Genomic DNA, 16,266 nt, shown 5'->3' on the forward strand with positions numbered 1-16,266 from the left:
AGAGGTCAGACAAGCAGAGGTAGTTCTTCTGGGTTTAGAGGTTTCTCCCATAGAGGAAGGTCCTCATCTGGCAGCAGGCACCAGGCCAGACTCCCAGGGAAACCGGCAGTCTGACTTACATCCTCCTCTCCTCAATGCCGCGGGAGTGTGGGGGCGTCTGCGACTGTTCAGAGAATAGTGGATAAAATCCTCTCCATGATCCAGGGGATCATGGCAGAGGGATAGATCATAAATCTTCTTTTTTTTTTTTTTTCTTTAAACTCTTTATATATAAGAGGAAACAACAGGAAAAGATACAATCAACACAATTGACATAAAGATATAAAACATAGAGGAGACATCTTGATTAATATTTTTATATCGGTGGGGAGGGGGAAAGAAAAAGAAAGGGTGGGAGGTAGGAAGGCATATTGATAACAATATAGCTAATAAATAAGCAAGCAAACTTGGAACATTGCTAGAAAAAGCTACGCCACACAATTATATAGACCGCCAAAAAGAAAACTAGCATACAAACATTACTCACCAGCAGCGCACCATATCCAGCCTGGGGAGTCTGGAGGTGGCCCAAGAGCTATATTCCATCTGCAGGAGGAGGAGCCGTATTGGCTAGGCAGCTACGGCTTTTTAGTAAATACCACGGGGCCCACATCCTATCGAAATTATATGATTTATCATGAAGGTAGCACGTTATACTCTCCATGCTTGCGACATGTCTTATGTAGGCCCGTGACTCCTGCATAGAGGGAGCCCTAGGGGTCTTTCCAGTGTTTTGCTATTAGGGATTTAACAGCTGCCAAGATATGGGAGATAAGCTTATTAGAAGGCCCACTCTCATCAGGTATAGGGCGCGAGAGAAGGAATGACCAGGGGTCCTTACTTATCTGTTGTTCTGACATAGAGTTTGAGTGTAAGAACCATGTTCCAGAAAGGAACTATGCAAGGGCAGGTCCACCATGTATGTAGCATCGTACCCCTCTGGCCACATTCCCGCCAGCAGCTCCGAGTGGCCGTAGGAAACATTCGAGACAGCCTATCAGGAGTATAGTACCACCTATAGTACACTTTGTAGGCTGTTTCCTTAATTAGTGTAGAGATCGAGCTCTTGGCAATCCCCTCCCTGATCACCTCCCAGCATGAGTCGTCTGGAGGAGGACCCAGGTCACTTTCCCATTCTCGCTCATGTTGGCCTGGAGTATCGAAAGTGTAGTCTATGAGCCAATTATATATCTGGGAGATCATCCTTTTAGTGAGAGGTGAGTGTAGACATATATACTCCAAGGAGGTCGGGGCCCGGAGAGCCTCCTGGGGGGGGGGGGTCATAGACAAGTGTCGGACCTGGAAGTACTCAAAAAAACAAAACAAAAAAACAAAACAAAAAAACAAACCAGACAAAACGGTTCAAAACTATGGTGAAGTTCCGACATAGAAGCCGAAGTTTGATTGACCACCAGGTCCGAGACCACCCGTATTCCAGCCCTTATCCAATGTTTAAATTGCTGCGTGGAATTGCCAGTGTGGGTTGCCCCAGAGAGGAGTCAGAGGTGAGATAGGGGAGGACAATTTATATTTAACCCGACATGAGTCCCAGAGGGATAAGCAAAATTTAAGGGATTGAAGAGAGGAGGCCGCTGGTGGCCTATCTATATTGACCAAGCCCCAGAGTGATGTTATAGAGGGGACCCCAACATAGTGGGCCTCCAGGTCCATCCACGCTATAGACTGGTAAGGGGCATAAGTTACCGCCACCTGGGATAGATGGGATGCCAAATAATACAATTTAATATCTGGAAAGCCCCTGCCTCCCAGAGCCCTGGGCTTTTTAAGCACTGCTATTGATATTCTAGGGGCCTTGGCACTCAATGTAAACTTTAGGAAGGAGGAATGCAAATCTCTAAACATGGAGTCGGGAACATTCACCGGAAGAGACTGAAAAAGATATAGAAGTTTCGGGACCAAGTTCATCTTAATAGCGATAATCCTCCCCAGCCACGATATGATATAGCTCTTCCAGGTCTCCAAGTCCTGTTTGATTTTTGGCAGAAGGGGGGGAAAGTTTTCCCGATACAATCTATCATAGGTCGAGGTGATATAAACTCCAAGATATTTGATCTTATTCATCATAGATCTTTTAAGTCAAGCCCCTCATCATTTTTTTTGCAACTTACTTGCCCCTCGACCAGAACAGAAGGCAAGCGATCTTGCACTGTGTAGTTTCTCTTCTTTTAGCAGAGGTAATCTGCCCGGGCCCAGACAATCAGAGAAGCCAAAGATTCTATTCAAATCTTTTTCTGGTCTCCAAGCCAGACGGTTCCTTCCGTCCCATTTTGAACTAAAGTCTCTAAATCTACACCTGAGAATAGACAAGTTTCCAACGGAGTCTCTTTGTTCTGTGATAAATGGATTGGAGGGGAGAGAATTCCTGGCCTCTATAGATATTCGGGACGCATATCTTCATGTACGTATCTGGGAAGGGCACCAACCATTGCTCAGCTTCACAGTAGGAGTGGCCCATTACCAAATCAGGACGCTTCATTTTGGCCTGGCCACAGCGCCCGGAGTATTTACAAAAATCATGGCAGTAATGGCTGCCCGTATCCGTTCTATAAGGGAGAGCATAGTGCCCTATCTCGACGACTTGCTGATCAAAGCCCCCTCAGATCAGCTTCTTTGTCAGCATTTACACCTCACTATAGTGACCCTGCAGTTTCACGGTTGGTTGATAAATGTCCAGAAGTCTCAGTTAATATCCGTCCAGAGGATGATTTTCTTTGGTCTCATAATGGACACCAGAAGGCAGAAAATTTTCCTTCCACAGGACAAGGTTTGCTCAGTACAAGACCTAGTGACCAGGGTCCTAGACAGTCACAAACCTTCCATGCATCTTTGTGGTTACTGGGCAGGATGGTTTCGAGCTTCGAGACAATCCCTTATCGAAGGTTTCACTTGAGATGCTTCCAGGGGAATCTAAAGAAGTGGTTAGGTTCATCTCTCCACTTGGAGCACCAGAGAATACTGTTGTCCCTAGAGGCTCGTCTATCTCTCAGGTTGTGGAAGTGTCAAGAACACCTAAGCATGGGCAGATCCTTTGACCCATGCTTTTGGATCATCATAACGGATGCCAGTCTAAAGAGCTGGGGTGCAGTGGCGCTACATTTGTCTCCTGGATTTGAAGGCTATGTTAATGGCTCTCAATGGGGCTCAGTCCCTAATTCAGGGATTCCCAGTACTATTACAATCGGACAATGGCACAGAGGTGGCAACCGTCATCAAATGGGGGAACAAGGACTCCAAGGGCAATGGGCATATCAGCACAGATATTTGCTTGGGCAGAACAGTTCGTTCCATCTCTGTCAGCCGTATTCATTCCAGGCATTCTAAATTGGGAAGCCGACTTCCTAAGTCCTTACACAGCAATGCCAGGGGAATGGTCCCTGCACCCAGAGGTATTTCAGATGTTAGTCCGGAAGTGAGGCCTTCTGGATCTGGATCTTATGGCATCCAGACACAATTGGCAGGTTCCCAGGTTCTGTGCAAGAGCATGGGACGCGGTGGCGGTGGACATAATGATAATGTACTGGAATTTTCGGCTAGGGTATCTTTTCCCTCCCATTCCAATGCTTCCCCGAGTACTCCGGAGGGTCAAGCAGGGAGGACTCCCAGTTATATTGGTAGCTCCCCATTGGTATGCAGACATTAATTTCATGGCAGTGGGACAAGGACTTTATCTCTTCGCAAAGACCTCTTTCTCTAGGGTCCTTTTCAGCATCTGGACCTGCCTCGGCTGGCTTTGGCGGCATGGCTGTTGAAGCCAGCCTCTGGTCGTCAAAAGGGTTTTCCTCCAGGATAGTGAATACCCTGTTACGGGCTAGAAAGCCACTGTCAGCCAGCATTTTCCATAGAATCTGGCGCATTTACATTAAATGGTGTGAAGACTGGGCACACAATACAAGTAAATTTAATTTACTCTGGCTGCTAGATTTTCTTCAAAACGGTCTTGATGTAGGGCTTCACATTGGGTTCCTTAAAGGTCCAGGGCTCGGCCCTTTCCATATTCTACCAAAGGCGTCTGGCGGGCCGTCCGGAAGTCCATACTATTGCGTCCTGCACATTCAACCTCCCTTTGTTCTTCCCACGGCACCCTGAGATCTGAATTTGGTACTATCTATGCTTCAGGAACCTCCTTTTGATCCCTTACAGTCAGTGGACCTTAGATTTCTGATATGAAAGGTGGTGTTCCTGCTGGCTATAGCATCAGCTAGACGAGTGCCAGAGCTTGGGGCTCTTTACTGCAGGGAGCCTTTCCTGGTCTTCCATAATGACATGGCGGTGCTTCGAACTGTCCCTTCCTTTCAACCAAAAGTAGTTTCCGGATTTCACATTAATCAGGAAATAGTGGTACTGGTGTTCCAGTATGCTTCCGCAGATTCTTTCTTAAAATATTTAGATGTGGTCAGTTCATTATGTATTTATGTACAAAGAACATTGAATTTTCGACGTACGGACTCTTTTTGTCGAAACTGATTCCCAAAGAAGAGGATGACCAGCTTCCAAGCAAACTATTGCTAGATGGCTTACCTTTACAATAAAACAGTCATATCTTAATGCTAACCGGGCTGTGCCTACCCACATTACGGTACACTCTACCAGGTCTGTGGGGGCTTCCTCGGCTGCGCGTAATGGGGCCTCGGCTAATAAGCTATGCCGAGCGGCCACATGGTCCTCGGTCCACACATTCACCAAATTTTATCGGTTCATTGGGTTCGCGTCCTCAGATTCTAGCTTCAGCCGTAGCGTGCTACGAGCTGGGATTCCAGGATGGTCCCTCCCTTAGGGGGGCTGCTTTGGTACGACCCCATGGTTGCCATGACCCCCAGAAAGGATGAAGGAGAAAAGAGGCAAGAGGAGGGAGCACAGTGTCCCCCAATGGAGTCAGAGAAAAGAGGATTTTTATACTTGCGATAAATCCCTTTCTCTGATTCCATCTGGGGAACACTGCGTTCCCTCCCTTCTGTTCTTCTGCGGTTTGCTTCTTGGTTGTTCGACACCCTTTCCTTGAGGGCTTTAGAATTACACTGACTAGCTACAGGTTGTTGCATAGGGGAGGAGTCTGTCAGCAGCCACAGATTAACTAGTTAAGTGCCAACTCCACACTCCCCAGCTACAACCCCATGGAAGCAGTATCCTCCAGATGGAATTCGAAAAAGGGATTTATCGTAAGCATAAAAATCCTCTTTTCTCTGACTCCATTGGGGGACACTGTGCTCCCTCCTCTTGATTTGGAACTTTTTAAGTTGTTTCTTCTTAGGCCCTCTCTTCTGGGCTTTGTTATATGAAAACTGAGGATGGCTCCAAATGGGAAGGACATAGTAAGGGAGGAGCTATCCACTCAAGTAATTTGAGTGTTAAAGTGCCTTTACTTCAGATCCTCCTACTATACCCCATTGTCGCAGTGTTCCCCAATGGAGTAAGAAAAATGTATTTTACAGCGAGTAAAAAATCCTCCTCCTTTTTTTCTATACATGTTCATAATTTATTTTGTCACCTTTTGCATCTTTGTCTAAACATGTCTCTTTCATAACTTGACTTTCACTGTAATTAGGCAAAATTCAGTACACCTTATAATATATGCTTACAGGTTGAAGCTGTTCAATAGGGTGCTATTTTGGGCATAGCTTATGTAGTGGCAGGAAAAACGTTTTTTGGCACCCATTGCAGAGTTCACAAAATGTACCTTCCACTTCATTCCCCCAGTTAACATTTGCATATTATATCTAGCAGTGTCCCCACACATTTATACCCAACAGTGCTCCTACACAATTTATCTAGCCCTGACCCTACTCATTTATGCAAGTATTGTGTTCCCATTAATTATTGGAGCAACATTCTTCCACTCATTATACTAGCCTTGTGTTCACTGTTAAATGTAGCAGGAAAGATGCTTGGATAAAAAATGGAGAATAGAAATATAGGAAACTGAGAAATCAAAAAAACAAAATCTAATACACAGTTGTAGGTTGGGTCCTACAGTGGAAGCTTCCCAAAGGGGATGCCATTGCAGGTATGCTGACTATGTGACCAGTCCCTGTCACTAGGCCTACAACCACATTATTATTATTATTATTATTATTATTATTATTATTATTATTATTATTAATTTTTATTTATAAGGCGCCACAAGGTGTCCGTAGCGCCGTACAGGGACAAACAAATTACAATACAATGGGAGACAGCACAGTATAGTAAACAGTAAGCACAGTAACTCAGTAAGCTCAATGCACAGCTAGAGAGAGCGAGGAAGGGGGAGGGAGGATCCGCAAACGACGGGGCCCAAGAAGGAGGGCGCGGAAGACAGGGAGACCCCCAGGGGGGAGGAGGGAGCGAGAGTGGACGTGGGGTGGAGGACCCTCGAGGAGGAGGGCTAAGTAGCTGGAGAGCAGAGTTAGAAGTTGTGGAAACAGGAGGAGAGATGGCCCTGCTCAGAGGAGCGTACAATCTAAAGGGAGGGGTGGACAGACAGAGAGACGCAGGGGAGAAAGGGAGAGTAGGGGGACAGAGGCAGAAGATAAGGTAGGAAGTTTAGTGGGAGACAGAAAGGCTTTAAGAAAAAGGTGGGTTTTTAGGGCCCGTTTGAAACACATCTCCTCATTCAGAGAAGTTGCAAAGTAGTCTTTCCCTCATAACCCAATGACTTTCATTTTAATGCTTCTAGTGACAAGTGGGTATGGATAAGGAAGTGTCACCACACTGCATCAACACTGGCAGCTTTGGATAGATGTAGTTGGGGTGCATTGTGAAGCTCCCATATTAATCAGGTAGACAGCTGTGTCCTAGACAACTGCTTGTTTTGCTTTTCTTCAAAAATTCTGTCATATTTTCATTAAAAAAAATAATCCTCCCCGATGGGGAATAAGGGTCCCTAATGTCTGTGTTTGATGTACACCAATGAAGCTGTATACACACTCCATTAGCAATCTTAAGTAAGAACGAAGAGATCAAGTAATTTTGTTCCTTGTTCTTTTAGGGGATCCAACAGAGACTGATTACACGGCGGTTGGCTGCGCAATTACCACTATTTCCTCTAATTTGACTGAGATGTCCAAGGGAGTAAAGTTGTTGGCTGCTCTGATGGAGGATGAGGTTGGAAGTGGGGAAAAATTACTGGGAGCAGCAAGGACACTGGCGGGGGCAGTTTCCGACCTACTTACTGCTGTACAGCCATCTTCTGAAGAGGTCAGACACTTTGTACTTTTATAATTCATACAATGGTTGCAGCTAATGTGAATGGTGACATGTGTTTATCTGGATCAGAAAAACACCCGTATTACAGAATTGTTCATACAAATTTGTGATTTATATTTGTCTCATCTGCTGTGGCGCTTCATAGGGTGATGGGGATGTTTGCATAGTTTCCTAGCAGCCATAAATGGCCCAACTCTAAAAACTCTAAAAATTGAGATGCGCTGCTTTGAAATTAAGTAGTATGAACTTTCTTAAACAGTGATATATTATGAGATTAATAGTAATGTGTGGAGGTGTGCATGTGTATATCTCAATGTACATGTGTTGATGTACCTAGTGTATGGATTATGCAACCTATCAGATTGTCTTTGGAAAAGGTAAGCTATCTAAGCAACATACAGTTTACAATATCATTAATAGAAACATTAATTTTTATCTCTTTCATAGCCCCGTCAGACAGTTCTCACTGCTGCTGGCAGTATAGGACAAGCGAGTGGAGACCTACTACGACAAATTGGAGAAAATGAAGCTGATGAGAGGTTCCAGGTACCTAAGGAGTGGTGGGAGAGATGATGCAAGGTTCTCCCATAATTTCTTTTGCTGTTGACATTCTGTGATGTGTTCTATGCTCTAGGATGTCTTAATGAGCCTGGCAAAAGCTGTAGCTAATGCAGCTGCCATGCTGGTCCTGAAGGCCAAGAACGTGGCACAAGTGACAGAAGACACGGTACTACAGAATAGAGTGATTGCTGCTGCTACTCAATGTGCTCTCTCTACCTCTCAATTGGTGGCCTGTGCCAAGGTGAGCCAGTCACTCGCTATCCTATAAAAATTATGCCATTGTAATATATTTATTTAGTTGGGGTTTTTTTTACGTTACATTTTCAATATTTTTTTTCTGGATCTGTGCAATTAATAGGCATAGCAGTGTTGCAAGTGTGAATAAAATAACACCGTTATCGGTTGTTGATCATGGATGATTGCTGGTGCCACATTTGCCTTAGGGTTAACTATGGTTCTCTGTTGCAGGTGGTTAGCCCAACTATTAGTTCACCAGTGTGTCAGGAACAATTGATTGAGGCTGGAAAGTTGGTGGATCGTTCTGTGGAAAACTGTGTGCGTGCTTGTCAGGCAGCCACAGAAGATGCAGAGCTATTGAAGCAGGTCAGCATGGCAGCCAATGTGGTCAGCCAGGCACTTAATGACCTCCTGCAACATGTACGCCAGTTTGCAAGCCGTGGGGAACCCATTGGACGGTATGACCAGGCTACAGATACCATCATGTCGGTCACAGAGAGTATATTCAGTTCCATGGGTGATGCAGGTTAGTTCCCCTGTCAGCATGTATTTGGAGTAAATTACTTGATATTGGAGTGGTTTGATATTGGTATGTGGGCATGACATACCTATGTGAGAGTTTTGTATATTAAATATACTAAAGTGTAATAATCAGTGAATATCAGCCATTATCTTCGCAGTATGTCAATGAAACTCATCCATCATTTAGATTAGCCTTTGTAAACTAATACCATGTAATGTGGTTTTCTATATTTATACATATTGTTGTGGAATCTTTATATTTATCTTTTTTCTTTTTACAATATAAGTATTTATATCGATCTGTATAGATATATCTTGTATATCTCTCATCAGCCAATTGGTTGGCTCATAACTAAAGGGCGAAAAATACTTATCTAGTCCAATCACACTTTTATACACATTTATTACGTGTATACTCATATGTTTTTAAAGAGGAAATGGAAAAAACTGTGTGTGTGTGTCTATATAATAAATATATTTTGCTACAGTCCAAGAAATATATCTATGTGATAATATATTTTTGCATATAGTATATTTATTATCCTGGCTCATTGACTATGTGGAACTTGTTCAATCTTGTAGCCTGACATGTATATTAATGCAGTTTTAATATATATGTCTATAGTTTTAATGAAGAAATTTGAAAAGAGATGGAAACTGCTCTCTTTACTAATGAATTTATTCTAAGGTCATACAGATTACAAGATAAGAAAAACACAATGATAATAAGTCTTCTAAATATTTTTAGGCTTCTTTATCTACCTACATAACAAAAGACAAAAATACTTTACTAAACAATACACATGCTGTATCCTTTCAAGAATATATAGGTTACATAATATAGCTACCTGTTAATTGATATGATAGGATCCTTCTCTCTGTTTCCTCTTCTTATTTACTGAATTCCATCTCCTCCTTCTGTTCACTTAACTGCACCAACTTCAAAATGTCCCATATTTATACCCATACTCTGATTTACCTATATAAGCTTTCTTATGATGTTGAAATCCAGATAAAACTAAATTCATGGTATGCTTCAAGGCTCTATAATGGCTTTCACTTTGTTTTCTAAATTACAATTTACAATGAGGCCTTGACAGATGTCATAGTATATTTGCACTTCCACAAATCTAGGTTACTTGATCAAAGTAAACTTCTTGACAACCAGTGGACCCATTGTCTAGTTCTAACTTGAGGTCCTAATCTTAATATATGCGTTTAATATTACACAATGTTTCAGTCTAGCAGATGTACAATCTCTATGTATACATATGCAAGCTAGTTTACTTAAGTACATTGAAACTACTTTACTATGTTCATACTATTTCATCTACTTCTTATTAATATACTGTGTATATATAAACCTTTTATCTGTAATTTTTTATTTCAAACACTTTTCCCTTACTCTTACTACCTGCTAAATTATATTTTATTTATTCATTGAAACAGTTACCTATATGGTAACAATATACAAATAATTCTTTGTTTAATTTTTAGAAATTGCCTATAGTTAGCTACTTTCATTTTTAATGTTGATGGCTATAAAGTAAAAAATATCCTCTATATGTACTAAAACAGAATTTTCCAAGCTATTCCTGTGTAAGATATTATTTTTAATGACAACCATTATACCTGTGAACTTTCCATGCATGTTAGACCATCAATGCATTTTAATACATGCATAAGAAACATTCTGTATATTTACAGGAGAAATGGTGAGACAAGCACGAGTGTTAGCCCAAGCTACATCAGACCTGGTGAATGCCATGAGGTCCGATGCAGAAGCAGAGATAGATATGGACAATTCCAAGAAACTACTGGCTGCTGCCAAGCTGCTAGCAGATTCCACTGCTCGAATGGTGGAGGCTGCAAAGGTAGGTTAATGATTTGGACACAGTTATTGTATTTGGTAGATCCGTATTGCTAGAGGTAAAAAGGGTTTAATTTTTTTTCAGGGAGCTGCAGCTAACCCTGAGAATGAAGATCAGCAACAGCGGCTCAGGGAAGCTGCAGAGGGACTGAGAGTGGCAACCAATGCAGCAGCCCAGAATGCTATCAAGAAGAAGATAGTGAACAGGCTTGAGGTGATGCAGTGGCGCACGCAGGGGGGGTTTCTGGTTCTCCTCCGCGAACCAACGGCACTGTGCAGCAGCCGCGGCGCTGTCAAAGAAGCGTCCGCGGCAGTGCTTTATTGTAGTATAATACAGCACTGCCGCGGATGCTTCTTGACAGCACCGCGGCTGCTGTAGAATTCAGACTCTCCGAAATGGAGCTGCCGCGCATGCTTTTTTTTTGGGGGGGGGGGGGCACAGGCGCGGAACCCCCCCCCTTCCTTTTTCAATCCTGTGTTCGCCCTGGTGAGCAGGCTGGAATTCAGATCTCTTGTATACTGGTGCACTTGTAAAAGAGATTAGAAGGATAGTTGGGAAAAATGAAACAGTGGTCCTGACTTCCTTCCTTCAGAGTTTTATACAATGGCTAGTATTAATGCTCATTTTGGAATGGAACTGTGCTCCTAGATCCCTTCCCCTCATTCCCTCCTCCCATTTTTCTTTCCACTCTGTTTTATAATTTCCCTCTCTCATCCCCCCTTTCTATTCCCTCTTGCTCTCTTTTCTCTTTCTTCACAACATTTAAGCAATACTAAGGTTTACCATACAGAGGCAGTCACCTATGAAAAGGCCTAACATATAACTATGATTATCACACGCGGGTTAAAGCTAAATTGAAAAAGTACCTATCGTGGTTATGTTCTCTGATGATTGTTATCACGTGTTATTGCCTTTGTTCTTTACGATTGTAACTCTGCAATTGTATTCAATAAAAAGATATTGTACAAAAAAAAAAAAAAAACTAATGTGAATGACATGAAAGGCCTAAATGAGCATCATAAGGTACCTCATTTAAAAATTTGTGCAGCATACTTTACCAATGTTTAAATAAAGCATGTGGGTTTTGAATTTAAAGCAGCAGTCCCATGGAAAAAATTAGTATTTTTTTTTTAATTTTATTTATTTTTTATATAAATCACTGTAGCAGGCTATAAGAAGAAGCTTGGTAGTTACCATTTTCCTTAGTTTGTTTTCTTCTGGCTGCTATTAATGATTAGTAGTTGTAGTGTTATAGACTACCTTGACAACCACAGTTACATGGCATGTGAAGAAGTGAGCAGGGAGGCTTTGGCATGTCACTCTGAGCTCAGTCTGTCCTGTAAATCCTCCACCTGCTTTTTTCCCCCTCTATCACCTGACTGGCAGCCATACTTTCTAACCTCCAGAAAGATTTTGAAAAGGAGATACTGATTTCTAGGACAGCTAAGAGAAATAATGCATACTTAAAAGGTACTTAACTGATATTTAAAGGGACAAAAGTCTGCGGTATTGCTATTCTAAGTACCTCTTTAGATTTGATGATGTAGCTATAGAAGCGTATTGAAATCTTATTATATTTGCCTATGACAAGCTCACCATGACATTTCACACTAAATCATATAGCCATAAGAATGTGCCACAGTTTGAAAAGCCACAGTATTCATTTTATTTCATGTAATTTTGATTTGTATTAAGTCAGTTTCCTTTTATTGTAATATACATAGATTTTTATTTTAACTTCAATAATGCTACCCTTATCTCCTACAAGTACATCAGAATAAACAAGGGTTGCTTTTAAGTTGCATGCTGACATAAGACTTTCTCTTAAATATCTAACTTCAAGTAAATGAGGTAGTTATTATAGATTGTTATGATACTCTACTGGAACAGGTATGTGTATTTGTGGCAATAGACTGATACAGGAAACCTGCCCCACACTAAAGACTTTTTATCTACAAATCTAAGTGTGCCACACAATAGAAAGTTAAATTAGAAACAGAAGAGAGATTTAGAGGATAAAATAATTCCTGCTGCATTGGTCCAGGAGTTATATTGCAATCTCTACTAACAACCATTACCAGGAATATTGTACTGTAATCCTTCGTTTTTATTTCTTCTGTTAGTGCTCTACTTATACTTATTCAATCACTACTTTCACAGGCCGCTGCAAAACAAGCTGCAGCAGCTGCTACCCAGACCATTGCAGCTTCACAGAATGCTTCGGTCTCTAACAAGAACATGGCAGCTCATCAGCAACTGGTTCAGAGCTGCAAGGTAACTGAGGGCTTGGGGCTTAGGATAATCTTTTTCCAAGTTGTTTGTTCAGGTTTACAAATGTACACATATTTTAGACTCATTCTGGAGGCACGTGGGTGCTTTTGTGCAGTTGTGTATTTTAGTATCTTTCCTAGAAACCTGGCTCTTTGTTTACATTGCCAGCTATTTGCAAACAAATGTTGAGTCTGCGTCTGTTGTACACCAGTGCTGACTTGCTCAATGAACACTGTGGCTGGTGGCAGCCTGTCTCTCGTTTTAAGCAAGGTTTTCTAAAACGTTGAAACCCAAATATTTATAAGATGATAACTGTGGAAAGTGCAAGTTTGGATAAAATACATTTCACCATAAATTTAATTTCATCGAAAATATATGGATGTATTTTGTATGATATATATATATATTTATATTATATATAAAAAAGCGTTATTTGGTTCAGGCTCAATAAGGATAATTTGCAAACTAAAATCTGCATGCCCGTGTTGTGCAAGTGCTTTCACTGCTCTGCAGTGTGCATTAACGAACATGCTTACTTGCAGTCTTAGGAAACATCACCTTGCAAGAGCATTCTGCGCCTTGTGCACAGAAACTTGAAGAGGTTCATAGTGGGAATAGTAACTTCAAATGAAGTCAATCTCCAACAACTCTAGGACACGCCTCATTTATTCATTTTGGGGTAAATGTATCAAGGTTTGGTTTCTTTTCTTTGCAGTGTTTTAAAATCGATGCAAATCGCGGGTAATAAGCCGCGATTTTAGGCCCCAAGTTGCCAGATGTATTAAACTACGATTTTTCCTCTGATCTCAAAAATCGCTGATCATCTCTGGCGATTTGCTGCGATGTCAAACAATCCCGTGTTTAGCTAACTCTCCTCACTTATGCTAGGTAGTATTTTTTTTTTCTGTCCTTCACACAGAGCACACTCATTTGTGAAAAGAAGCAGCTGTCAGACAGAGGGCCGAACTGCTCTCACTGACAGCAGACAGTTTTTTTTGTTTTGCTTCAGCTCAGTCTCAGTGCTGATAGGTGGCTTATATAGGCCACTGTCACACTGATCGTTACTAGGTGACCGGCGCTGCCACAAGTGGTAGTGCTGGTAATCGCTGGCGTCGGAGGCTGCCATTGCTGGACTATACCAGGTCCCCTCCTCAGAAAAGGAGGGGGGGGAGGACTTGGTTCTTATTTTCAGCGGCCGGGAGAAGCACTGAAGCGGCGATTACTGCTTAGAGGAAGCAGTAGATTGCCTTTAAAACCATGGTCTTATAATATGGAGAAAGTGCAGGACGGGGAGAGCTAGGATAATAGAGCTCCCCCTACTGCAGAGAATCTTTGGGCTCTCCCAAATGCGCCAAAATCTGCCCGGAAAAAAGGCAACAGCTTCTGAGGGAATACCAGAGCTGCTGACAGATCTCTCCTGCTCCAGACAGCTTAGCCTTGGGAAGGTTAAGTACCAATAATTCTTTCTATACTCGCTATATCGAGATAGAGGTGTACTATAAAAGGTATTTATGCAAATATACTAATACATTGAATGTTACTTGCATAGATATTCTTTTGTTTCACACATAGCCTTAAAACAAGGATACTATCTTTTGATTTCTGTCATAGATTAGTTAGTATCTAATCTCTATTTCTTGTGTGATTGCCTGTATTGCATTTTATTACTGTGAACACTGTTCTTAATAAAATGTCTGACAACGGTAAACGACCTCGAGCAAAGTATAATACTTGCTTCAAGTGTAAGGTTAAATTACCCATTGAACAACAGGACCCCGGGGGCGCTTTGTACTAACTGCGGTTCATCTATAACGGAAAAACACCAGCGTGGGCGGCTGCCCTGACGCAGGGGTTACCACATTGGTACAACTGCTTTCTAAACTGGCAGAGATTCCATCGGTTGCTGCGGTACTCCCTTCAACCTCTAGTACAATAGACCCCCTTAGTTCAGGTGGGACCATGCGGATCACCGAGTCTGTTGTCTCTGGACAGGTGGGGGATCCATCCGTACTATCCTCTCAAGCCCCTCCTACTGGAGAACCACATTGGTCAGTGGCCTAGATCGTTTAAACCATTAGAGGCTCGAAGGCCTTTACCCAAGAAAATGCAACAAAGATATGAGCCTCTTCTGTCCCTCTCTGATTTGTGGAGATTCAAGAGGAGGGTGAGGTTTTAGAAGACTCTGATCCCACACAAGTTACGGACCCAGAGGAATCTCCCAGATATCAGGGGTTTGATAACCTAGTGGTTGTAGTACGACAGGCACTGGGACTTCTAGACCTAGAGGAGACTAGACTTACAGATCGTAATCTTTTAAAAGGGTCAGAAGGCAGGGGATCCGTTTTCCTCCATCTGTGGAGCTGAAGGAAATCGCAGAAGCATCCTGGAAACAACCTGATCGCAGGTTTGTTATTCCACGAAGGTACCTGGCTCTATACCCACTGCAGGAGGATGATCTTAACCGGTGGGAACAGGTGCCATGGGTTGATACGCCAGTGGCATGCAAGATTCAGACTTGCTTCCCCTTGCCCTTCATCTCTAGGAGGCTACGGGGTACGTATATGAGGCTGCCCAAAAAGCAGCTTCCGTCTCCTCTTCAGCAGTTGTGGTCAGGAGGATCCTCTGGCTGAGGTCCTGGGATGCGGACACCAAATCTAAGAAATCTTTGGAGTCTCTCTCTTATTCAGTCGGAATGTTATCTGGGTCTGAATTGGACTCCATTATTTCCCAGGCCACAGGAGGCAAAAGTACCTTCCTACCAGTCAATGTCTCAAACCCTAGGACATCCAGGTTTGGCTCATTTAGACAGCCCTTTCCTAGCCAGACTCGCAGGTCCAGACCGTCTTGCACCAGAGGACACTTGCACCGAGGTAGGCCTTCCTCCTCCTCCACGAATCGTCCCTCTTCCTAGCTCCCTTATAAACCGACACCCAGCCCCCTCTTCTCGTGGCGGTGGCAGTGGGGGGGACGTCTGTTTCTGTTCATAGATCAGTGGGCAGAGTCCTCGGAGGACAGTTGGATTCACGGGATCATGACGAAAGGTTACATAATAGACCTATCAAGCCCAGCGCCTCGTTGGTTTTTCGCAACCAGCTTACCCCGCAACCCACAAAGAAAACAGGCAATGCTCCTCTGTGTTACCTTTCTTTTTTCCGCAGGAGTCATCCAGGAAGTTTCAGAACACCAAAAAAGACAGGGTTTCTCCTCCAACCTTTGTTTGGTCCGGAAGACGGATGGCTTATTCTGCCCTATCTTGAAGCTAAAACAGTTGATCCTACACCTGCAGGTGATCAGATTTCGGATGGAATCCCTCAGGTCGGTTATCGACGGACTGGAAGCAAACTAGTTCATGGCATCGATAGACATCAAAGACGCCTACCTCCACGTCCCTATCTGGAAGGCACATCAGGCTCTTCTCAGATTCACAGTGGAACCTTCTCACTACCAGTTCACAGCTCTCCCATTCAGCCTTGCCACAGCACCAAGGGTGTTTACAAATATAATAGCGGTGATGGCTGCTTGTCTTCATTCCAGGGGTGTGCAGATAGTGCCGTTCCTGGAC

General features: G+C 42.9%; 1 protein-coding gene across 4 annotated transcripts in view; it reads left to right on the plus strand.

Moving 5' to 3' along the window:
- Positions 1 to 16,266, plus strand: part of TLN2 (talin 2) — a 198,991-nt gene that overhangs the window by 87,090 nt on the left and 95,635 nt on the right. For all 4 annotated transcript variants that reach the window (XM_075208360.1, XM_075208364.1, XM_075208361.1 and 1 more), the window contains exons 17-23: positions 7,025 to 7,233; positions 7,690 to 7,788; positions 7,877 to 8,044; positions 8,272 to 8,566; positions 10,270 to 10,436; positions 10,518 to 10,646; positions 12,594 to 12,707. In XM_075208360.1, coding sequence (XP_075064461.1) covers positions 7,025 to 7,233; positions 7,690 to 7,788; positions 7,877 to 8,044; positions 8,272 to 8,566; positions 10,270 to 10,436; positions 10,518 to 10,646; positions 12,594 to 12,707 — 1,181 coding nt within the window. The remainder of the gene's footprint in view (positions 1 to 7,024; positions 7,234 to 7,689; positions 7,789 to 7,876; positions 8,045 to 8,271; positions 8,567 to 10,269; positions 10,437 to 10,517; positions 10,647 to 12,593; positions 12,708 to 16,266) is intronic.

This window comes from Mixophyes fleayi, chromosome 4 (assembly GCF_038048845.1).
Source record: "Mixophyes fleayi isolate aMixFle1 chromosome 4, aMixFle1.hap1, whole genome shotgun sequence".
Classification (NCBI taxonomy): Eukaryota; Metazoa; Chordata; class Amphibia; order Anura; family Limnodynastidae; genus Mixophyes; species Mixophyes fleayi.